The sequence below is a fragment of the Ursus americanus genome, chromosome 16 (assembly GCF_024610735.1).
Source record: "Ursus americanus isolate L20-20 chromosome 16, mUrsAme1.1.p, whole genome shotgun sequence".
Taxonomy (NCBI): Eukaryota; Metazoa; Chordata; class Mammalia; order Carnivora; family Ursidae; genus Ursus; species Ursus americanus.
This window is the reverse complement of record NC_142142.1, coordinates 58548071-58564304: the sequence shown is the minus strand read 5'-3', so window position 1 is coordinate 58564304 and position 16234 is coordinate 58548071. Positions and strand designations below refer to the sequence as shown.

The window sequence follows — 16234 nt, the reverse complement described above, 5'->3', positions numbered from 1 at the left end:
TGTGTCAGGCTCTGTGCTTGGCACTGGCAGCCTGGATACGGAGACAGCCCCCTACATTCTAGCAGTGGAAAAAGCCGACAAATAAATGCAAGCAAATATTTTGGGTACCATGTTGGAGACAGGGTGAAATTTTATGGTAAAGGTCTGGCCAACTCATTTTTTTAAAATAACTCTTGTGTTACAAAATATTTATTGTGGAAAATAATAGAGATATTAGCATAAATTTAAACACTAAGTTGCCTGTAATCCTGTGATCTAGGATGACTATGGTTAACATTTGGTGTACGTCCTTGGAGTTTTTTTAAATAATAACAACCAAAAAAAAACCCCCTAAAGCAAAACAAGAAAAAACCCCCAAAAACCCAAAATAGATTGTATTTTATTTACTTTTATAACCAAATTTCTTTTTATGCTTCATAAGAAATACTCTCCCACAGTAGGAGCTTGGAGCAGGAGAACTTGCACGAGGAGCAGGAATCCTGTACTGTGTGTGTACATAATACATGCATGCGTGCTGCAGGGTCATTGTGGGTCAGTTTTTCAAACCTAAAATTAAATAAAGGAAAAAAATTCACAAATCTATAATGTTAACTTACTGTCTTTAATATGTGTTATTAATATATTTTATGTGCAAACATAAAACCAGGTACGAATTCACTTAGTGTGCTTGGGACCAATACAGTTCTAAGACAGCTACTGATTTGCATGCTGTTTCACTGCAACTAAATGGCTCTTTCCCAATCTTGACTGTGGTTCCTGTCACTTTGGCGTAGGTTGTGATCACACGATTCTCCCAGTTGTTTCCTTCTGACTGCTGGAATCTCTGACAGGACCGTGCTGTCTTGTAGACCGCACTTTGCTCTGTTCTGTTTTATGTAGTGCTTTGCCATTGACAGCACTTGCACATCTCCCGTTTGAAATAATACAATTATAAACATAGACACGGAAGCTCTTTCTGTGTTCCTAGTAGAATATACGTTGGTCTTGTAAATGATCTGCAGTGTGCTTATGTGAATTTTCGTTAGATTATCAAAATGAAATTCATGAAATAAAAATTCTCATAGAGACGTTGCAAACTAAACTATATCTCCTGTCCCTAATTTGGGAAATAAGGTAGAAGTGGTTCAATTACCAGTAAGCAGTTAAACTTTAAATATTAAAATAATTTAAAGTCATATTAAAAACAATTTTTAGGGGTGCCTGGGTGGCTCAGTCGTTAAGCGTCTGCCTTTGGCTCAGGGCGTGATCCCAGAGTCCTGGGATCGAGCCCCACATCAGGCTCCTCTGCTGGGAGCCTGCTTCTTCCTCTCCCACTCCCCCTGCTTGTGTTCCCTCTCTCGCTGGCTGTCTCTCAAATAAATAAATAAAATCTTTAAAAAACAACAACACAATTTTTATTACCACGTTTAATATAATCACTGTCTATGATGACCTGGCAGTTCATTATCATGAACATGGCCAAGGCTTTTTTCGTGTTTATCATATATACGTACATATTTATGCTATCACCATTCATAGCTAAAAATAGCCTGTTTTATTTTACCGCTTTGTAAAGTGCCAATATCGATATAGCCGTAAATGAAAATTTAAATTTCACATGCAAAATTCTGTGGTTTAAAAGGAGAACAAATACCGATTTCTATCAGATTAAATGGTTTATCTCTTCTGATGTCTGTCCGTCTCCTGCCTTCCCTTGAATGTCTCCTGTGCATCCCGGACTCACTTGTCCAAAGTAAACTTACATCTTCATCCTGTTCCCTTGGCCCACTTCTCTGGTGTGTGTACCTCTTAGTGACTGGCACTCAGTTGCCTGTGTCCACCCATGGCCAGATCCTGCCAGTTCTGTGTTGTGAAGGATGTGAGTCCATCTGTTCCTCGCTCGCCCCAGCGCCCTGCCTGCCTTTTGGCTCTGTGGTTCAGCACAGTTGACACTCTTTCACTAAATTCTTGTTTGGCTGTCTCAGGTAGTGTGAGTGACTGTTGCCTGGAACCCCGTGTTACTCTTCTGTCAGATAGCACTTTTTCTGTGAAACTTCTCTTGTTCAGATCAGGTTCCTTTCGATAGGCCTGTCGGTGCCGTCCACTTGCCTGGTCCTAGCACCCGGCACACCGTGTAGTCAGTGTGTCCGTGTGCTCACCGGCAGTCTGTTGTATTCAGTGTTGTGTCCCGAGCACCTGGTACAGAAAAGATCCTCAATAAGTATTTACTGAATCAGTGAATTAGTCCCCTTCAGAAATAAGATACAAATTGTAATTAAATTCTCAGTTTTCTTAGGCACAGTAGTTTATTTTATTCTTTTTAAGATTTTATTTATTTGAGAGAGAGAGAGATCGGGAGAGCAAGCAAGAGAGAATGCGAGTGCACATGCACGAACCAGGGGGAGGGAGAAGCAGACTCCCCACTGAGCTGGGAGCCGGACACGGGGCTCAGTCCCAGGACCCTGAGATCATGACCTGAGCCAAAGGAAGACACTTAACCAACTAAGCCACCCAGGTGCCCCTAAGCACAGTAGTTTGTTTTAAAAGAATAAGAAATGTCATTAAATTCTACTTCTCCACTCATATTTATTAAGAGCCAATTTTGTGCCAGGTTGCTGCCCACCAGACAGATCTCGCCTAGAGGGAGACAGACACACACAGGGAGGAATGAGCGTAAGCAGGTCTGTCCGGGACTAAGGGCGCTCTCTTTCTTTGTCAGAGTCAGAGCACCTGTTCCGATGCTGTGTGGACAAAAAATCACAGAGAACGATGCTTGCTGTTGTGGACTACATGAGGAGACAAAAGAGGTAACGGGAGGAATATTGCTTCTTGAGTTTGGAGATTTAGAAGTGTAGCTTATTAATTTTAATTTTAAAATTAAGTTTTAAATTTTGCCGGTTGAATTTTAACACAATTATTTTAGGTGCTGCGGCTCCAAAGTGCTGTATTTAATTTGTGTGATGGTTAGATCTTCTTGAAGTAATCCGTATTCAGGGTGGTCCTTCCGGTGAGTCAATGCCAGGAGCTTCATGAGATAAAAGTTTCTTTACTGTGAATCGTGGTCCTCAGAATGTGGTTCTGTGTACTGTGGCCGTGTTTGTTTCCTTGGTGGTGATGAACGGTTTTATGGTATCTTGTTCCTGTCACTCCTGCTGATGTTTACCAGTGAGTGCAGGCGTTGCTAGAGTGCGTGGTCGGGTGGATCGTACTCTCCCGAGCTGACCAGTTGTGAGGAAGCCGTGTAGGAGGTCTAACTGGAGGAGGTAGGGTTCTGTGTCTTACGAGCGCGTGTGCTCGTGCTGGCAGTGGTTGGGCAGGAGAGGCTGGAGGAAATGAAAAATCCCCGAATGCCTTTACCTCCGTATCCCCCTCATCCATCCCACTCCACTCTTAGGAAAAGAAATGATAGGTCTTTCGGCATCTCTGTTGCCAGTTAGAAAGTTACTGATTCACTTTCTTGTCTTGTACCAGATCCTCTTCTGAGAAAGCCCATAAAAAGCTGTAAGTGTAGCCGGAAGCCTCTCTTTTCTTGGCGGGGAGATGCTTTCACCTTGGAATCGTTCAGTGTGGGTTTACTGCGGAGGTGGAATGGTGTTGACGTGGGCAGGCCTTGGAGAAGATAAAATTAGGCCTCAAAGAAGAGCTCGAGAGAAGATGAATAGAAAAAAGGGTGTAAGGACCTGAGTTCGAGTCCGGCTCCGGTACTTAAGGAGCTGTGTGATCCCCGAAATGCAGGTTCCTCAGTGGCTCCTGTTACGTGTTTACACCTGATTGATCAGCCCGATAAGCATCAGTTAATCATCACAGCGACTGTTGCTGACGTGTACTGTCCCCGGGCTTTATGAGTGGGGAAACTGAGGCTCAAGAAGGGAAGTTGCTGCAGGTGGTGCAGCTTGTAGTGGGGGGTCCAGCTGGATCTGAACCAGGTTGTGCCCTCCTCCAGCATCAGTGCTCTTCACCATCCCTTGTCCCATCTCATATTGAGTGTTGGTTTTGGGAAAGGTGGTGTCTGTGGTCCCTTCCGGTCCTGACCTGTTACCACAGAAGATTTTGATTTTGTAACTTAGAAAATGAACTGCAGTAGGAAGAAAACATAATCGTGTTTAGCAGAAACAGTATTTCATTCAGTTGGCCACTTGAAAAGACTTGTGTCGGTGTTACTCGCTGTTCCGTGCAGCCCGTGCTTGGCCTGCAGTCCGTGGACCCTTGATGGAGGGCAGGTATGAACCCCATGTTCGTATGAGCTGATGACCTGTGGCTTTCGTGGTTTGTGATCCACGAGGGGTCAGAGATAGGGCTCAGCCGTGCTAGCTGAGAATGGGACAGCTGTATATTGGGGCCATGCGGGTTCTGGTGATTTGATAACCAGCGCTTGATAGCACTGCTAGAGGAGCGTGCTTTTCTCTTGATAGTGAAGTTGGAGAAACGGGCCTGACTGCTTGTGGTGTTTTTCTTTAGACCTTCCCTAGGAACAGTTTTCGATGATGCTTTCTGGCTGGAGTTGAATTATCTAGAGGTTGCCAAGGTGGCTCAGTCTTGTGCTGCTCACTTTACAGCACTGCTCTACGCAGAAATCTACGCAGATAAGAAAAGCATGGAAGACCAAGACAAAAGGTAATGGAATTCAGACCTTCGGTTTTTTAAATCGGTGTTGACCTTGTTTCGGTGAAGGTATGTGGTTCGTTTTGCTCCCACTTTCCCATTTAAAAGACGTCTTAGAAGTTTCCTGTCTTTAAAAGTGAAATGATAATATTTTAACAGAAACAAGTAATTATTCTCTGAAATAAAATAGAGATATTTATTACTTAAGAATTGTAGAAATTCTCCAGATAGTGAACTCCTGAGGGACAGAGACCAGTTACTTTTCTCTGTATTTTCCATAGCAGGTAGCTTTGGGAACTTAATATAAGTGATCAAAGATAGTGTTCATGTGATCGAGTGATTCCCCGATTTCTGTGATATTAGTTTTACCACTAATACCCCAGCTTGTTTAAGATCCGCTTTACTTACTGACTATAAAGTAATGTAACCGACTTCTTTCTGTGACTGAATCGCTTCGATTACTTTGCTGTCTGCCTGTGTTTCTACCGATTTAAAGAGTTAGAACTCTTGTAAGGGTCAAATAGGTGTTGTCCTAGATCATAGTGGAAAAGAAAAAACAGCAAGGTGAGAGAGTGGAAAGTGCTCACTGTTGTACCCCAACTGCCCTCCTCAGATTTTATTCATTTGATGTGGCCTCGTGTTTATTTTTGTTGTCAGCCTCGTCTTCCAACCACATTTCTCATGCTTGCGACTTACAGTTTCTGCTCTGGATTGTCCTTAAGCTGGAAGCACTGTGGTTCTTAGACTGTGGAAAACCAAGAGCCAGAATTCAGATCCTACTCCAAACATAAATAAATCAGTGTACGCGGACTGATTTATTAACTTTCTGGCTTGGTATTTAATTTCTGCTTTTCAACTGAAAACAAAAATCTACAACATGTAGATACTGTGTGTAACATATGTTCACCATCATTATAGACTTTGACAATTCTGTTCTTTAGGTATGTAATGAGTAATAAGAAATTGATTATTGCTTATTCTGAGAGACGTAAAACTTGAGCCAGAGTCTGCATAGTAACTATGATCTGAATGATTCAGTGTCTCGGCTTCACAGAAGAGTATTTCTTACTATCAGGAGCGAATAGCTGAGCTCTTCGATGACTTAAATAAAGTCATCTTAATTTATAGGTAGGTGACTATAGAATTTGGCACATTTTTGCAAAATTGCTTGTTTAATAAGCAGGAGGGCCTGGATTTTTATTTTGGTTAACTTTAGGAACGAGTCCTTGCCACATAAGGCTTGCCGTTTGCTTTGACAGTTTGGTTTTGATTTCTTCCCCCGGGTGCCTGATGGCAGAGGGGGGGCAGACAGAGTCACAGGCTCCATGGAGGGCAGGGGAGGATGCTAGTTTTCTTCAGTGACTCCATTAGGTGCCCTGCGGTTTGATTTGTTAACTTGCTCTTGAGAACAGATGAACTCTTCAAGTTAGTGTCCGTAATCTTTTTAGAAAGAAATCCAGAACTCCCTCAAAGCGATTTAGAGCACGGGTGTTAACTCACAGCCTCGGTGGTTTCGGTGTTCCTGCTCCGGGAGGTGGTAGCTGCCGGGGTGGCCGTGTGCTTTGCCTGGGTCACTTACAGCCTTGGACTGACAAAGTGGTCACCTCCAGGACTGGCTCCCCCACTCTCCAGATTTCTCCTCTGAAAACGGTTTTCTCCATGACTTGTCAGTAAGGGAACTGTATGTCGTGTCTGCACAGAGAGCGTGGATGTGGTCAGTACGAGTCTGTCACTCGGCCGCTGGGCCCCCTCCGGGGGTCAGTGTTACCTCGCGTTCTGTGTTCCTCGTTCTGACGGACGCTGTTTTTATCAGCGCGCATGAACCGTAAATACAGTTTCGTTTTCCTCATTTTTGAGCTTTATGGCAAATTATGTGTGTACGTTTCTGCAGCTTGTTTCTTGCTCAGTGTTTTGTGAGCTTCACGTCGTGTGTGGCTGTGGTTATTCAGTCGTCACCGCGACGTCCTGTGCCGCGGGAGGCCGCACCGCAGCTCACTGGCTCGTCCCCTGCTTAATGATCTGTATCTCGGTGTGGAATTACCACGTTGCTGGGTCTGCAGAATTTCAGCCTTCCGTAGCGCTAAGTTGCTTTTTAACGTGGTTATACCAGTTGGCATACTTCTCAGAAATGTAGTTCGTGAGGAAGTAGATCAGTAGAAAGCCATACATTTAAGGAAGAGAGCCGAACGGAAATAAGTTGATAGGTAATGATAGAGGTGCTGTCACTTATGATGAGATTTATTTTGCACTTTGGATTATTATTGTCATAAACAGTTCATAGGTGGCGTGATTTCTGAGTTGAAATCACTTACGGGCCTGAATGTCCTACATATAAATGTGTGGTTTTAAGCTAAGGCCTTGAGTTAATCTGAGTTTTCGTCCTGCTGCTTGTTGGTTTTAATCTTGGGTGTAGCTGCATCCCGCTGATGCACTTCTTTCTCAACACTTAATATTATCAGACTTCTTAACTTCTGCCAGTTTATCGGGTGGCACGTGGTGTCGGAGTGTGGTCTTAATTTGTGTGCCCATGATCACTAATGAGGTTGGACGTCAGGTAAAACCACTGACAGAATATTTGGGAATTGGGAGCATGTATTTTTAAACAGGCCTGGCTCTGTAAATAAGTGTATTTTGGCATATGGCCTTCCCATATATCAGATTGTCATTAAAATTTGATTCTCCTTCAAAAAATTAATACAATTTTTTTTCCATCCTACGTGTAAGTTCTGTTACATTTTAAAGTGTAAATGGTTCATTATGTTTTATCTGTGACCTTGGTTAGTTTTTCCCATCCACGTCTATCCTGTGTATATTAGCAAGCTTCAGGATAGTATATTCTCATTAAAAGAAGTGCTTTTGTTACCAACAGAAGTCTTACGTTTGAAGAAGCAAGCCAGAGTACAGCTATTTCTAGTTTGAGTGAAAAAAGTAAAGAAGAAACTGGAATAAGTTTACAGGTAAATATTATAGTGTCCTTATTTGTTTTATATTTTGGATTATTATTTTGTTACAGAGATTATAGAGATGTCATTCGATTTTCAGACGGACATTACTTTTTGGGCTGCGTGTCATATACATAAGTTCCTGGCTTGAAGGTTAGGCCTTGGAGTAGCAAACAGACTTGAGTTCTGATTCTGACTCTGCCACTTAGTTGTAAAATCTTGCACAAAAGTACTTACCCTTTCAACCCTGAGTTCCTTTATCTGAAAGTTGGAAGGAAAACCACCTCTTAGGGTGAATTTGTACCATATGTTTTTTGCCACAGTAGCCTGTTCATTTTCTTATAGCATTTAACATTTATATATTCATTTCTTTTTTTTTAAAGATTTTTATTTATTTATTTGACAGACAGCCAGCGAGAGAGGGAACACAAGCAGGGGAGTGGGAGAGGGAGAAGCAGGCTCCTAGCGGAGGATCCCAATGTGGGGCTCGATCCCAGGACCCTGGGATCGCGCCCTGAGCCGAAGGCAGACGCTTAACGACTGAGCCACCCAGGCGCCCCATATATTCATTTCTTTACTTGTTTATTGTATGTCACATCTCAGGGCAGATGGCTTCTTCTATAAATCTCTTAATGTCCATCCTGACTGAATTTCTTTGATCACCTCATTCCTCTGAAATAACAGTTTCAGCCTTTTGACTTTGCCTAAACCCCTGGTTGTCTCTCCTGCTTGCCTCCTGCTTCTGGAAGAAAACGGGACAGAGAGAGGAAGTCCCACTACATCCCACCATCAGACATGAAAATCTCCCTGTATCTGCTCCCTCGTAACCTTTCCTCTTGCTAGAGATGCACCTTCCCCTTCTAGTCATGACAGTCCTTCCTGTGCTTTGTATTTTATGAACTCTCTCAGAGAATTTATTCTTTACCATGCTCCCTCTGAGCGTGTCCAAACATTTTTAGACTCTTACTAAAATCACTCCCCTTCAGGGGTGGCTGGCTGGCTCAGTCACTAGACCATGAGGCTCTTGGTCTTGGGGTCATGGGTTCACACCCCATGTTGGTTGTGGAGCCTATTTAAGAAAAAATAAAATCATTTCCCTTCAAACTAACACAAAATCATTTCCCTCTGTTTCATCCTTTTTGGCCTCTCTTCCCTAACGGCTGGCCGGACTTTGTGAAGGACCCGTGTGTATTTGCTGTCTCTGTTTCCTCCCCTTCCAGGCTCCTGCCTGAGCAGCACTTGCTAATGCCCCCTCCCCCCAACTTCATGTGACTAATGGGGGGTCCCCTTCCCTTCAGCACCCTCCCTAATGTTTCATTAACACTTAGAACCGTCAACCACGCCTTGTGTGAAGTATGTTCTCTCTACTGGTTGATTCCATTCTTGTTTCTCTTTTCCCTTTTTGCTTTTTTATAGTCTTACCCACTTTTACTGAGTTTTTAGAGTATTTTCTGTGTGTAAGACACAGTACTAGGCTTGGGTACTGAATGAACAACACCAAGGGCTCAATTTCATGTTCATGAATATAAACAGTTTAATTAGAATTGAAAGTATAGAATTATGCCAGTGTCAGTGAATTTGTATGTAGTAAATACTTCCCAGAGCAAGCACTGTTAAGGCACCTAAAGGGCTTCACTGGTGTTCTGTGCAGATGTTTCTAGCTTTTTCATTCTTCTTTCCTTTGCTTTGCTTTCCTTTCTTTTTTTTCTCTTTTTCTTTTTTCCCCCCCTCCCCTCTCCTCCCGTTCTCTTCTTTTTCTCCCCTCCTTTCCTCTCTGTCTCCCCTCTCCCCTCCTTTAGTAGGCTCCTTGCCCAGCATGGAGCCCAACGCAGGGCTTGAACTCATGACCCTGAGATCAAGACCTGAGCTGAGACCAAGAGTTGCGTGGTTAACCAACTGAGTTTTCTGTTTTCATTTTTATTTTACTGAGATGGTTTTAAACAGAATCAATTTTGTGCAAACTTTACAACAAAGATTCGAGTCAGTAAGCCACTTCTTCATCCATACCACATTTTACCAGTTGTAACATAATGCAATTCTGAGGTTTGTTTTTTTTCCAAAGAAAAATTCGTGACCTTTATTTTTCAAGAGTCAGATTTCGCAGATGTCATTCTCCCCTGCACAGTTTGAGCTGTTGATAGGATTATTTGTTTTTGTTTTCTTTTTTTTTTTTATTCAGAGTCTTTTGTGGAACCATACAAATTTTAGGATTGTTTGTTCTAGCTCTGTGAAAAATGCTGTAGTATTTTGACAGGGATTGCATTTAATGGTTTTGTTTTTGTTTTAAGATTTTATCTTTAAGCGATCTCTCCACCCATCATGGGGCTCAGACTCATGACCCTGAGATCAAGAGTCGCACACTTCTCTGACCGAGCCAGCCAGGCGCCCTATTTGTGTTTTTATGATTATTTTGTGTGTGTTAAAAGCCTGGTAGATTGGGATTGATTTATTTAATTCATGAAATCGTGAGCAGTTCTTTTCAGGGAGTCATTAGTTCTGTCCTTTGGGATCAATTTGTTGTGTTGCTGGTTCAAAACTTTATATTTTGGTATCCCTATCTTTGACTTTTATAACATAACATTTAGAGTTAGGAGATATATGTTGTTAATGATAAAATTTCCAATTTGCTAAATTCATAAAGTGATATTTTTCCCTCTCCAATGTTTGTTGCTGCCGTGTTTTTAGGATCTGCTCTTAGAAATCTACAGAAGTATAGGAGAGCCCGATAGTCTGTATGGCTGTGGTGGAGGGAAACTGCTACAGCCTCTCACTAGGTAAGCGCATGTTTCTAGATAATGCTGTTGCAATGCTGTCTGTGAAAGACCTCCATGCAGGTGGAACTCAAAGGTGTGTTGGAAATCTTTTGTTACAGACTGCGAACATATGAACATGAAGCAATGTGGGGGAAAGCCCTGGTGACATATGACCTTGAGACGGCCATCTCCTCATCGACCCGCCAGGCGGGGATAATCCAGGTGAGCTGTTTTCTGCCCTGGAGAAGCACTGCTAGCCTCGCACTGGGCTGATTGCAGTCTGTCCGTGGAGACACTAGATGTGAGAACATTACCTGCTCTTCAGGCACTGGCCTGAAAACCCAGGGGGACACAACTGAATCGGGCAGGTGATTGACCTCAGAGAGAGTGTAGATTTGTTGATCGTGGTCTTGTTAGCTGACAGCAGAAGACACTTCTTCACGGCGTCCAGTGTGCCACGTGGTGGGTGTGTCTTACGTAAACTGTTCCTCGCAGTCTGCGTTTGAGTCCTGCCCCGGCACTGTCACCTGTGCTGCTGGCTGACGTTCCGTAGACCTTCTTCCATCACAGGGCGGAGTCTTGGGAGCTTCCCCTTTGTTTCTGGGGGGAGCGTACCAAACAGTCTTTGGGGATTTTCAGTGATGTGTTGTGAAAGTTACTCTTCGTGTTTGATTGCTATTTTTTGTTTCTCTAGTTCTGCTACCTTCGAGTACTGAACTTGTTTTCCCCTGAACTCCTGCTTAGGCCTTGCAGAATTTGGGACTCTGCCATATTCTTTCCGTCTATTTAAAAGGACTAGATCATGAAAATAAGGAGCGGTGCGTTGAGCTGCAGGAGCTCCACTACCAGGCAGCTTGGAGGAACATGCAGTGGGACCACTGCCTTTCCGTCAAGTAAGAAGAGCTCGGACTCTTTGTACTGCCATTTCTCGAGTTGTACGCAGTGAGCTGTGTGTGGTCTCACTCTCTGAGTGTAACGGCTTGCGTGTTTTGTGTGTCGTAGATGCTGTCCGCTGTAGATACGCCCACGTGGCTTAAATAGGACAGCAGGAAGCAGTGAATGTGCGGGGATTGAGTTTCACCCTCTTCTTAGTTAGGGCAACTCCACTCCCACCCCCAAGATACACTTGAAAATAGAAACCGAAAACATATGTTCTCATGAGAGTCTTTTTGTTTATAAATCCAAAGAAAAATAGAGTCCTTTCCCTTCCCACTCCTCTGCAGACTCGAGTCGGTCAGCACTTTTACTGGCTGGATGGTCACAGAAGACTGCTTGTCTTCACTGACCAGATATTTCCCTTTATAAAGAAATGCTGCTAAACTAGGAACACAGGAAGTTACCGCCTGTAACCTGTATCGTAATGTCACCGTTTTTTCTGAACGGAAAGCCAAACACCTAATCCAATAAAAGATTTCGCTTTTCTGTAAAAAGTCTTGTGATATAAACACCAAAAAAATGAAATCATACGGATTATAGGTTGAATTGCCTTCTTTGAAAAAAAATTTCATTAAAGTGTCTTTCAGATTTCAAACTGTTAGATTGCTGTAAAGTTAGAGAGATACTTGCATATTTTTACAGCATTTTCCCAGTGGAGCTTATTCTTGCTTTCCTCTGTAGATCACATAGACCGTTCTTCCCGGGGTGGGCTGCGTGTCGGCCTGTAGGCTTTCTCTGTGTTCTTCCTGCAGGCCACGCTGTTTCTGCCTCAGGCCTGTTCCACGTGTGTGGTGTCTTGTCATTCAGATTCTAGTTCAACAGGCTCACATCTCAGACCTGGGCTGACCACCCATCTTAAGTAGCCACCCGGGCGTTCTAGTACCCTCTTTTAATTCGCCGCACATCCCTCGTCACTGTCCACTATGTTTTTAATTTAATGTCCATCTTCTCCAAACCACAGCATAAACTCCATGAGAATGATGATGCCATCTGACTCGTCCACTCACGGATCCCCTGCCTCTGGAACGTGGTGCCCGGCTCCTGGCCCACAGTCGGTGTTCACAGAGTCAGTGAAAGAGAATGTAGCATAGTTAGAACCAGGCAAAATGTCTGAGAAATTTACTTTTTTCTGCTTGAATAGTATTTTTTTTAAAGATTTTATTTATTTGTCATAGAGAGCACAAGCAGGGGGAGCAGCAGGTGAGGGAGAAGCAGACTCCCCGCTGAGCAGGGAGCCCGATGTGGGACTCAATCCCAGCACCCTGGGATCATGACCTGAGCCGAAGGCAGATGCTTAACGACTGAGCCACCCAGGAGTCCCTGCTTGAATAATTTAAATGATCCACAAAATTCTTTGTATTTCTTGCCAAAATTCCTAGAAATGCATTTTTTAAAATGGAGAAGTCTTAATTTTAGTTGTCAAATTTTGGGTTTTTGTTTTTTTTTTTTTAGTGAAACGACTTATACAGGTGTATTTTAGGATTCTTTGTTTATAATTACATTTTTTTCCTTTTAATTATCTCACAGCAAAGGTGTGGAAGGAACCAGTTACCACGAATCATTGTACAATGCTCTGCAGTCTCTGAGAGATAGAGAATTCTCCACATTTTACGAAAGTCTCAGATATGCCAGGTATTATAAAATGAGTTACTGTATTTTAACATTTAATGTCATGGCTTCTTTTCTGAAAACTTGATGAATAGTTTTAGTGTGAGGATGTGCACTGGGGAAGGGATAAGGACTTGGTGGCTCTGGGCTGGTTGTTTCTTTGTCATTCCCATCTGTCCTCTCAGAAACCAAGTTCCCGTGTAGTGAATCGTGCTGGTCCAGCGCTGATGCTCAAGCAGTGCGGACGGGGGAGGCGAAATCCTGTGACTACACCTTTATGGCTTCTGTACGTCTGAGAAATAAGAGCTCAGATGCGTTTTCTTTTCTGCAGGAAGGTTTTTGTAGACCTGTGGGTGTGCCTGTCTTAACAGTTGTCTTCCGTATCTTGAAGAGGGATTCTCTGTGTTCCAGATGTTTTATATTAGAGACTTCTTTAATGCATGTTTGTCAAGTATGTGTGTATCTAGATATATATAGTACTAATAGAACCTTGCTATTTGTTGTTTTAGATTTAGCACCATGCTCATGTTAGGTGCTTATTACATAAATTGTTACATTCTTCTTTTATGTAATACCTTTTTATTTGTTCATGTGTTTCAAATCTCTTCGTTCCTTTAAAAAAAAAATTCCCTTTGGGACCAGGTCAGCTCTTTGTGCAGAACCCTCAAGAACGTCTTGTTGACTCTCCCCCACCCCCCTGCCGCTTTCTGGACCTCTGTGTCCTGACAGTTTTAATCTTGTAGTTGTGTGGCATTTACCACTTAGCATTAGTGTTCTTTCTGTAAAGTGGTGACTCTTGGTCAGGACTTACCGATACTTGGGCTTGTTATGAGGCACAGATGGGATCGTGCACAAGAAGGTACTTAACAGACTAAACACACGTAACACACTGGTTTTTATTTAACAGTAGTTAGTGACCTATTAAATCCTGTATTTTATTACGGAAATATTCACTACCATTTCAGTGCTTATTAAGTGCTGGCTGTTTTGTCATGCTCTTTCCATATGTTGCTCTCTAAGCTTCAAAATAATTCTGAAAGTGGAAAAAACGTAGGAACCCAGTAACATGGCCTGGGTTAGCAGCCCAGAGTGGGAGATCCAGGATGAACTCTCGGTCCGAGTGATGACTCTGTGCTGGGCGCATTGTGCTGGTGCTTGCGAATGTCAGGAGCAGTCACCAGCAGAGCCAGTGAGAACAACTCTTTACGAGCAGATCTGAACTTCTATCTTCCTGAAGACCTCTTGTGTTTTCTGCCTCCAGGGTGAAAGAAGTGGAGGAGCTGTGCAAGGGGGGCCTCGAGTCTGTGTACTCCCTGTACCCCACACTCAGCAGGCTGCAGGCCATCGGTGAGCTCGAGAACATTGGGGAGCTGCTCGCCAGGTATGTGCTTTGTGCGACTTCGTAATGAACCCTCAAGCACAGCTCTGCTGTTTCCTCTCTGCAGTGACTTACAAAACAAGAAAAGAGGCTGTCAGTAGGTTTGTTTCTTTTATCAAGATATAAGTCGATTAGCCTCGTGAGCTGTGCTCTTATTAAAAGAAGCATTTTCAAAAATATTTATTGTAAAAATATAAGTTTTTGAAATGCAGCCTCATTGTGCTTTCTTCTTTGCAGCTGTTCCCCTCTCGTACCCCAGATAAAGTTGTTTTGTCCTGGTTTTTTGCCAGAGCGCGTGGCGCGCCATTCTGTTGTAGCCCTCCGTGGGATCAGTGTCGTTCTAGGTATCCTCCGCCGTGCTGTTCTAGAAGCTTCCAAAAGCAGCTTTTATTTTCCTAGTCCTCACCTTGTCTTCTTCCTGTCCCTGCTTCCCCTCGATTCCTGTCAGTGCAGGGGTCCTGAAGGATTGGACGGTGCTGCTTCACACGGACTTTTCATGTAAACTAGTTGTACAGTATGCATTTTCTCTTCCTTTAATAAATAATGTTTGCCAGGTGCCAGCATTTCTCTCATTGAATTGTGATTTCTTTAGCAACTATAATTATGCATAGAGTCGTCCCCTGTGTGTAGTTGGGCACAGTAGAAATTAGTGACTTCATTTCCTTGCTGACATGTCTGCTTTTGCCACCGGGAGTGCCGAAGCAGGACTGCGGGTGCAGGCGTTCTGTATGACAGGCCTGATGAATGTTCTCTTTTCAGAAGAATATATACTTAGAAATGCTGCTTTTTGTGAGGTTGAAGAGTATTTTTAAGAAAGTCTTTGAAAATGTTCATCATCTGTAGCCCCTTTGCTGACCCTCAGAGGGCTGACGGTTTTGTAGTTTTCTAAACTTTGGTCCTTCTTTTGAACCATTTTGAATTTCTAGTTGTTACTGCAAAAACTCCTTTGTATTGATCTTAAATGTAGAACCTGTAAAATAGGGGTTCTGTTTCCTTCCTTTCTCTTGCTTACATGAATTCTGGATTGTGCTTTCAGATCAGGCACGGATAGGCAGCCCTCCGAAGTATACGCTAAGTGGCGGAAACACTCCCAGCTTCTCAAAGACAGTGATTTCAGTTTTCAGGAGCCCATCATGGCTCTCCGCACAGTCATTTTGGAAATCCTGATGGAAAAGGAAATGGAGAACTCCCAGAAAGAATGTTTTAGGGACATTCTCACCAAGCACCTTGTAGAGCTCTCCATACTAGCCCGAACTGTCGAGAACACTCAGGTAATACGATTCAAAACCACGTCGTCTCACCCCACAGCCTTTCCTTTTATGACAGAAAATAGAAAGCATGCGTAAAACAGAAATGTCATTGAGAAACATTGCTAAAAAATGTTGTTTAGCATAATTGTTCAAGATTTCTCATTTTGGCATCAGACCTGAGTTTAAGGCTTGGACAGGGTATTTCCCTTCTCCAAACCTGTTGCTTGGTTCTAAAATGATAAGATACCTAACTTACTACACTGACAACAGTTCAATGATTTTATATAGTGTGCGTATACACACACATATATGTACATACATGTGCTTGTATTCATATATGTATTTGTGAGACAAACAGGCAGATGTGGGGCTGGGGGAGGCAGGTAGAGACGTGCTTAAAACAGTCCTGACAAACAGTCGTCAATGAATGGTAGTTCCTACGGTCATGATCGTTATTCATGGTAGTAGTAGTAATAATAGTAGAAGTACTTACTCCCATATGTCTTTTTCATTTCAGCTCCCTGAAAGGGCAATGTTTCAAATTAAACAGTATAATCCGGCTACTTGTGGAGTCTCTGAGTGGCAGCTGGAGGAAGCACAAGTATTTTGGGCAAAAAAGGAGCAGAGTCTTGCCCTGAGTATTCTCAAGCAGATGATCAAGAAGTTGGATGCCAGTTGTGCAGAGGTTCATTTTTTTTTACTGGCTGAATTAATTCCTGTTATAAAAAAGTTACCGTGCCTTAAAATATTTTTAGATAAATCCAGTCTTATGGAAGCCTTGGAATT

At 42.9% G+C, this 16234-nt stretch overlaps 1 protein-coding gene across 3 annotated transcripts in view; it reads left to right on the top strand.

The window, feature by feature from the left end:
* LOC123792533 (serine-protein kinase ATM) overlaps nucleotides 1–16234 on the top strand; it is a 126395-nt gene that overhangs the window by 83760 nt on the left and 26401 nt on the right. For all 3 annotated transcript variants that reach the window (XM_087868467.1, XM_087868466.1, XM_045797711.2), the window contains 10 exons: nucleotides 2699–2786; nucleotides 4438–4593; nucleotides 7451–7538; nucleotides 10209–10297; nucleotides 10396–10498; nucleotides 11021–11169; nucleotides 12740–12844; nucleotides 14082–14201; nucleotides 15235–15469; nucleotides 15966–16133. In XM_087868467.1, coding sequence (XP_087724593.1) covers nucleotides 2699–2786; nucleotides 4438–4593; nucleotides 7451–7538; nucleotides 10209–10297; nucleotides 10396–10498; nucleotides 11021–11169; nucleotides 12740–12844; nucleotides 14082–14201; nucleotides 15235–15469; nucleotides 15966–16133 — 1301 coding nt within the window. The remainder of the gene's footprint in view (nucleotides 1–2698; nucleotides 2787–4437; nucleotides 4594–7450; nucleotides 7539–10208; nucleotides 10298–10395; nucleotides 10499–11020; nucleotides 11170–12739; nucleotides 12845–14081; nucleotides 14202–15234; nucleotides 15470–15965; nucleotides 16134–16234) is intronic.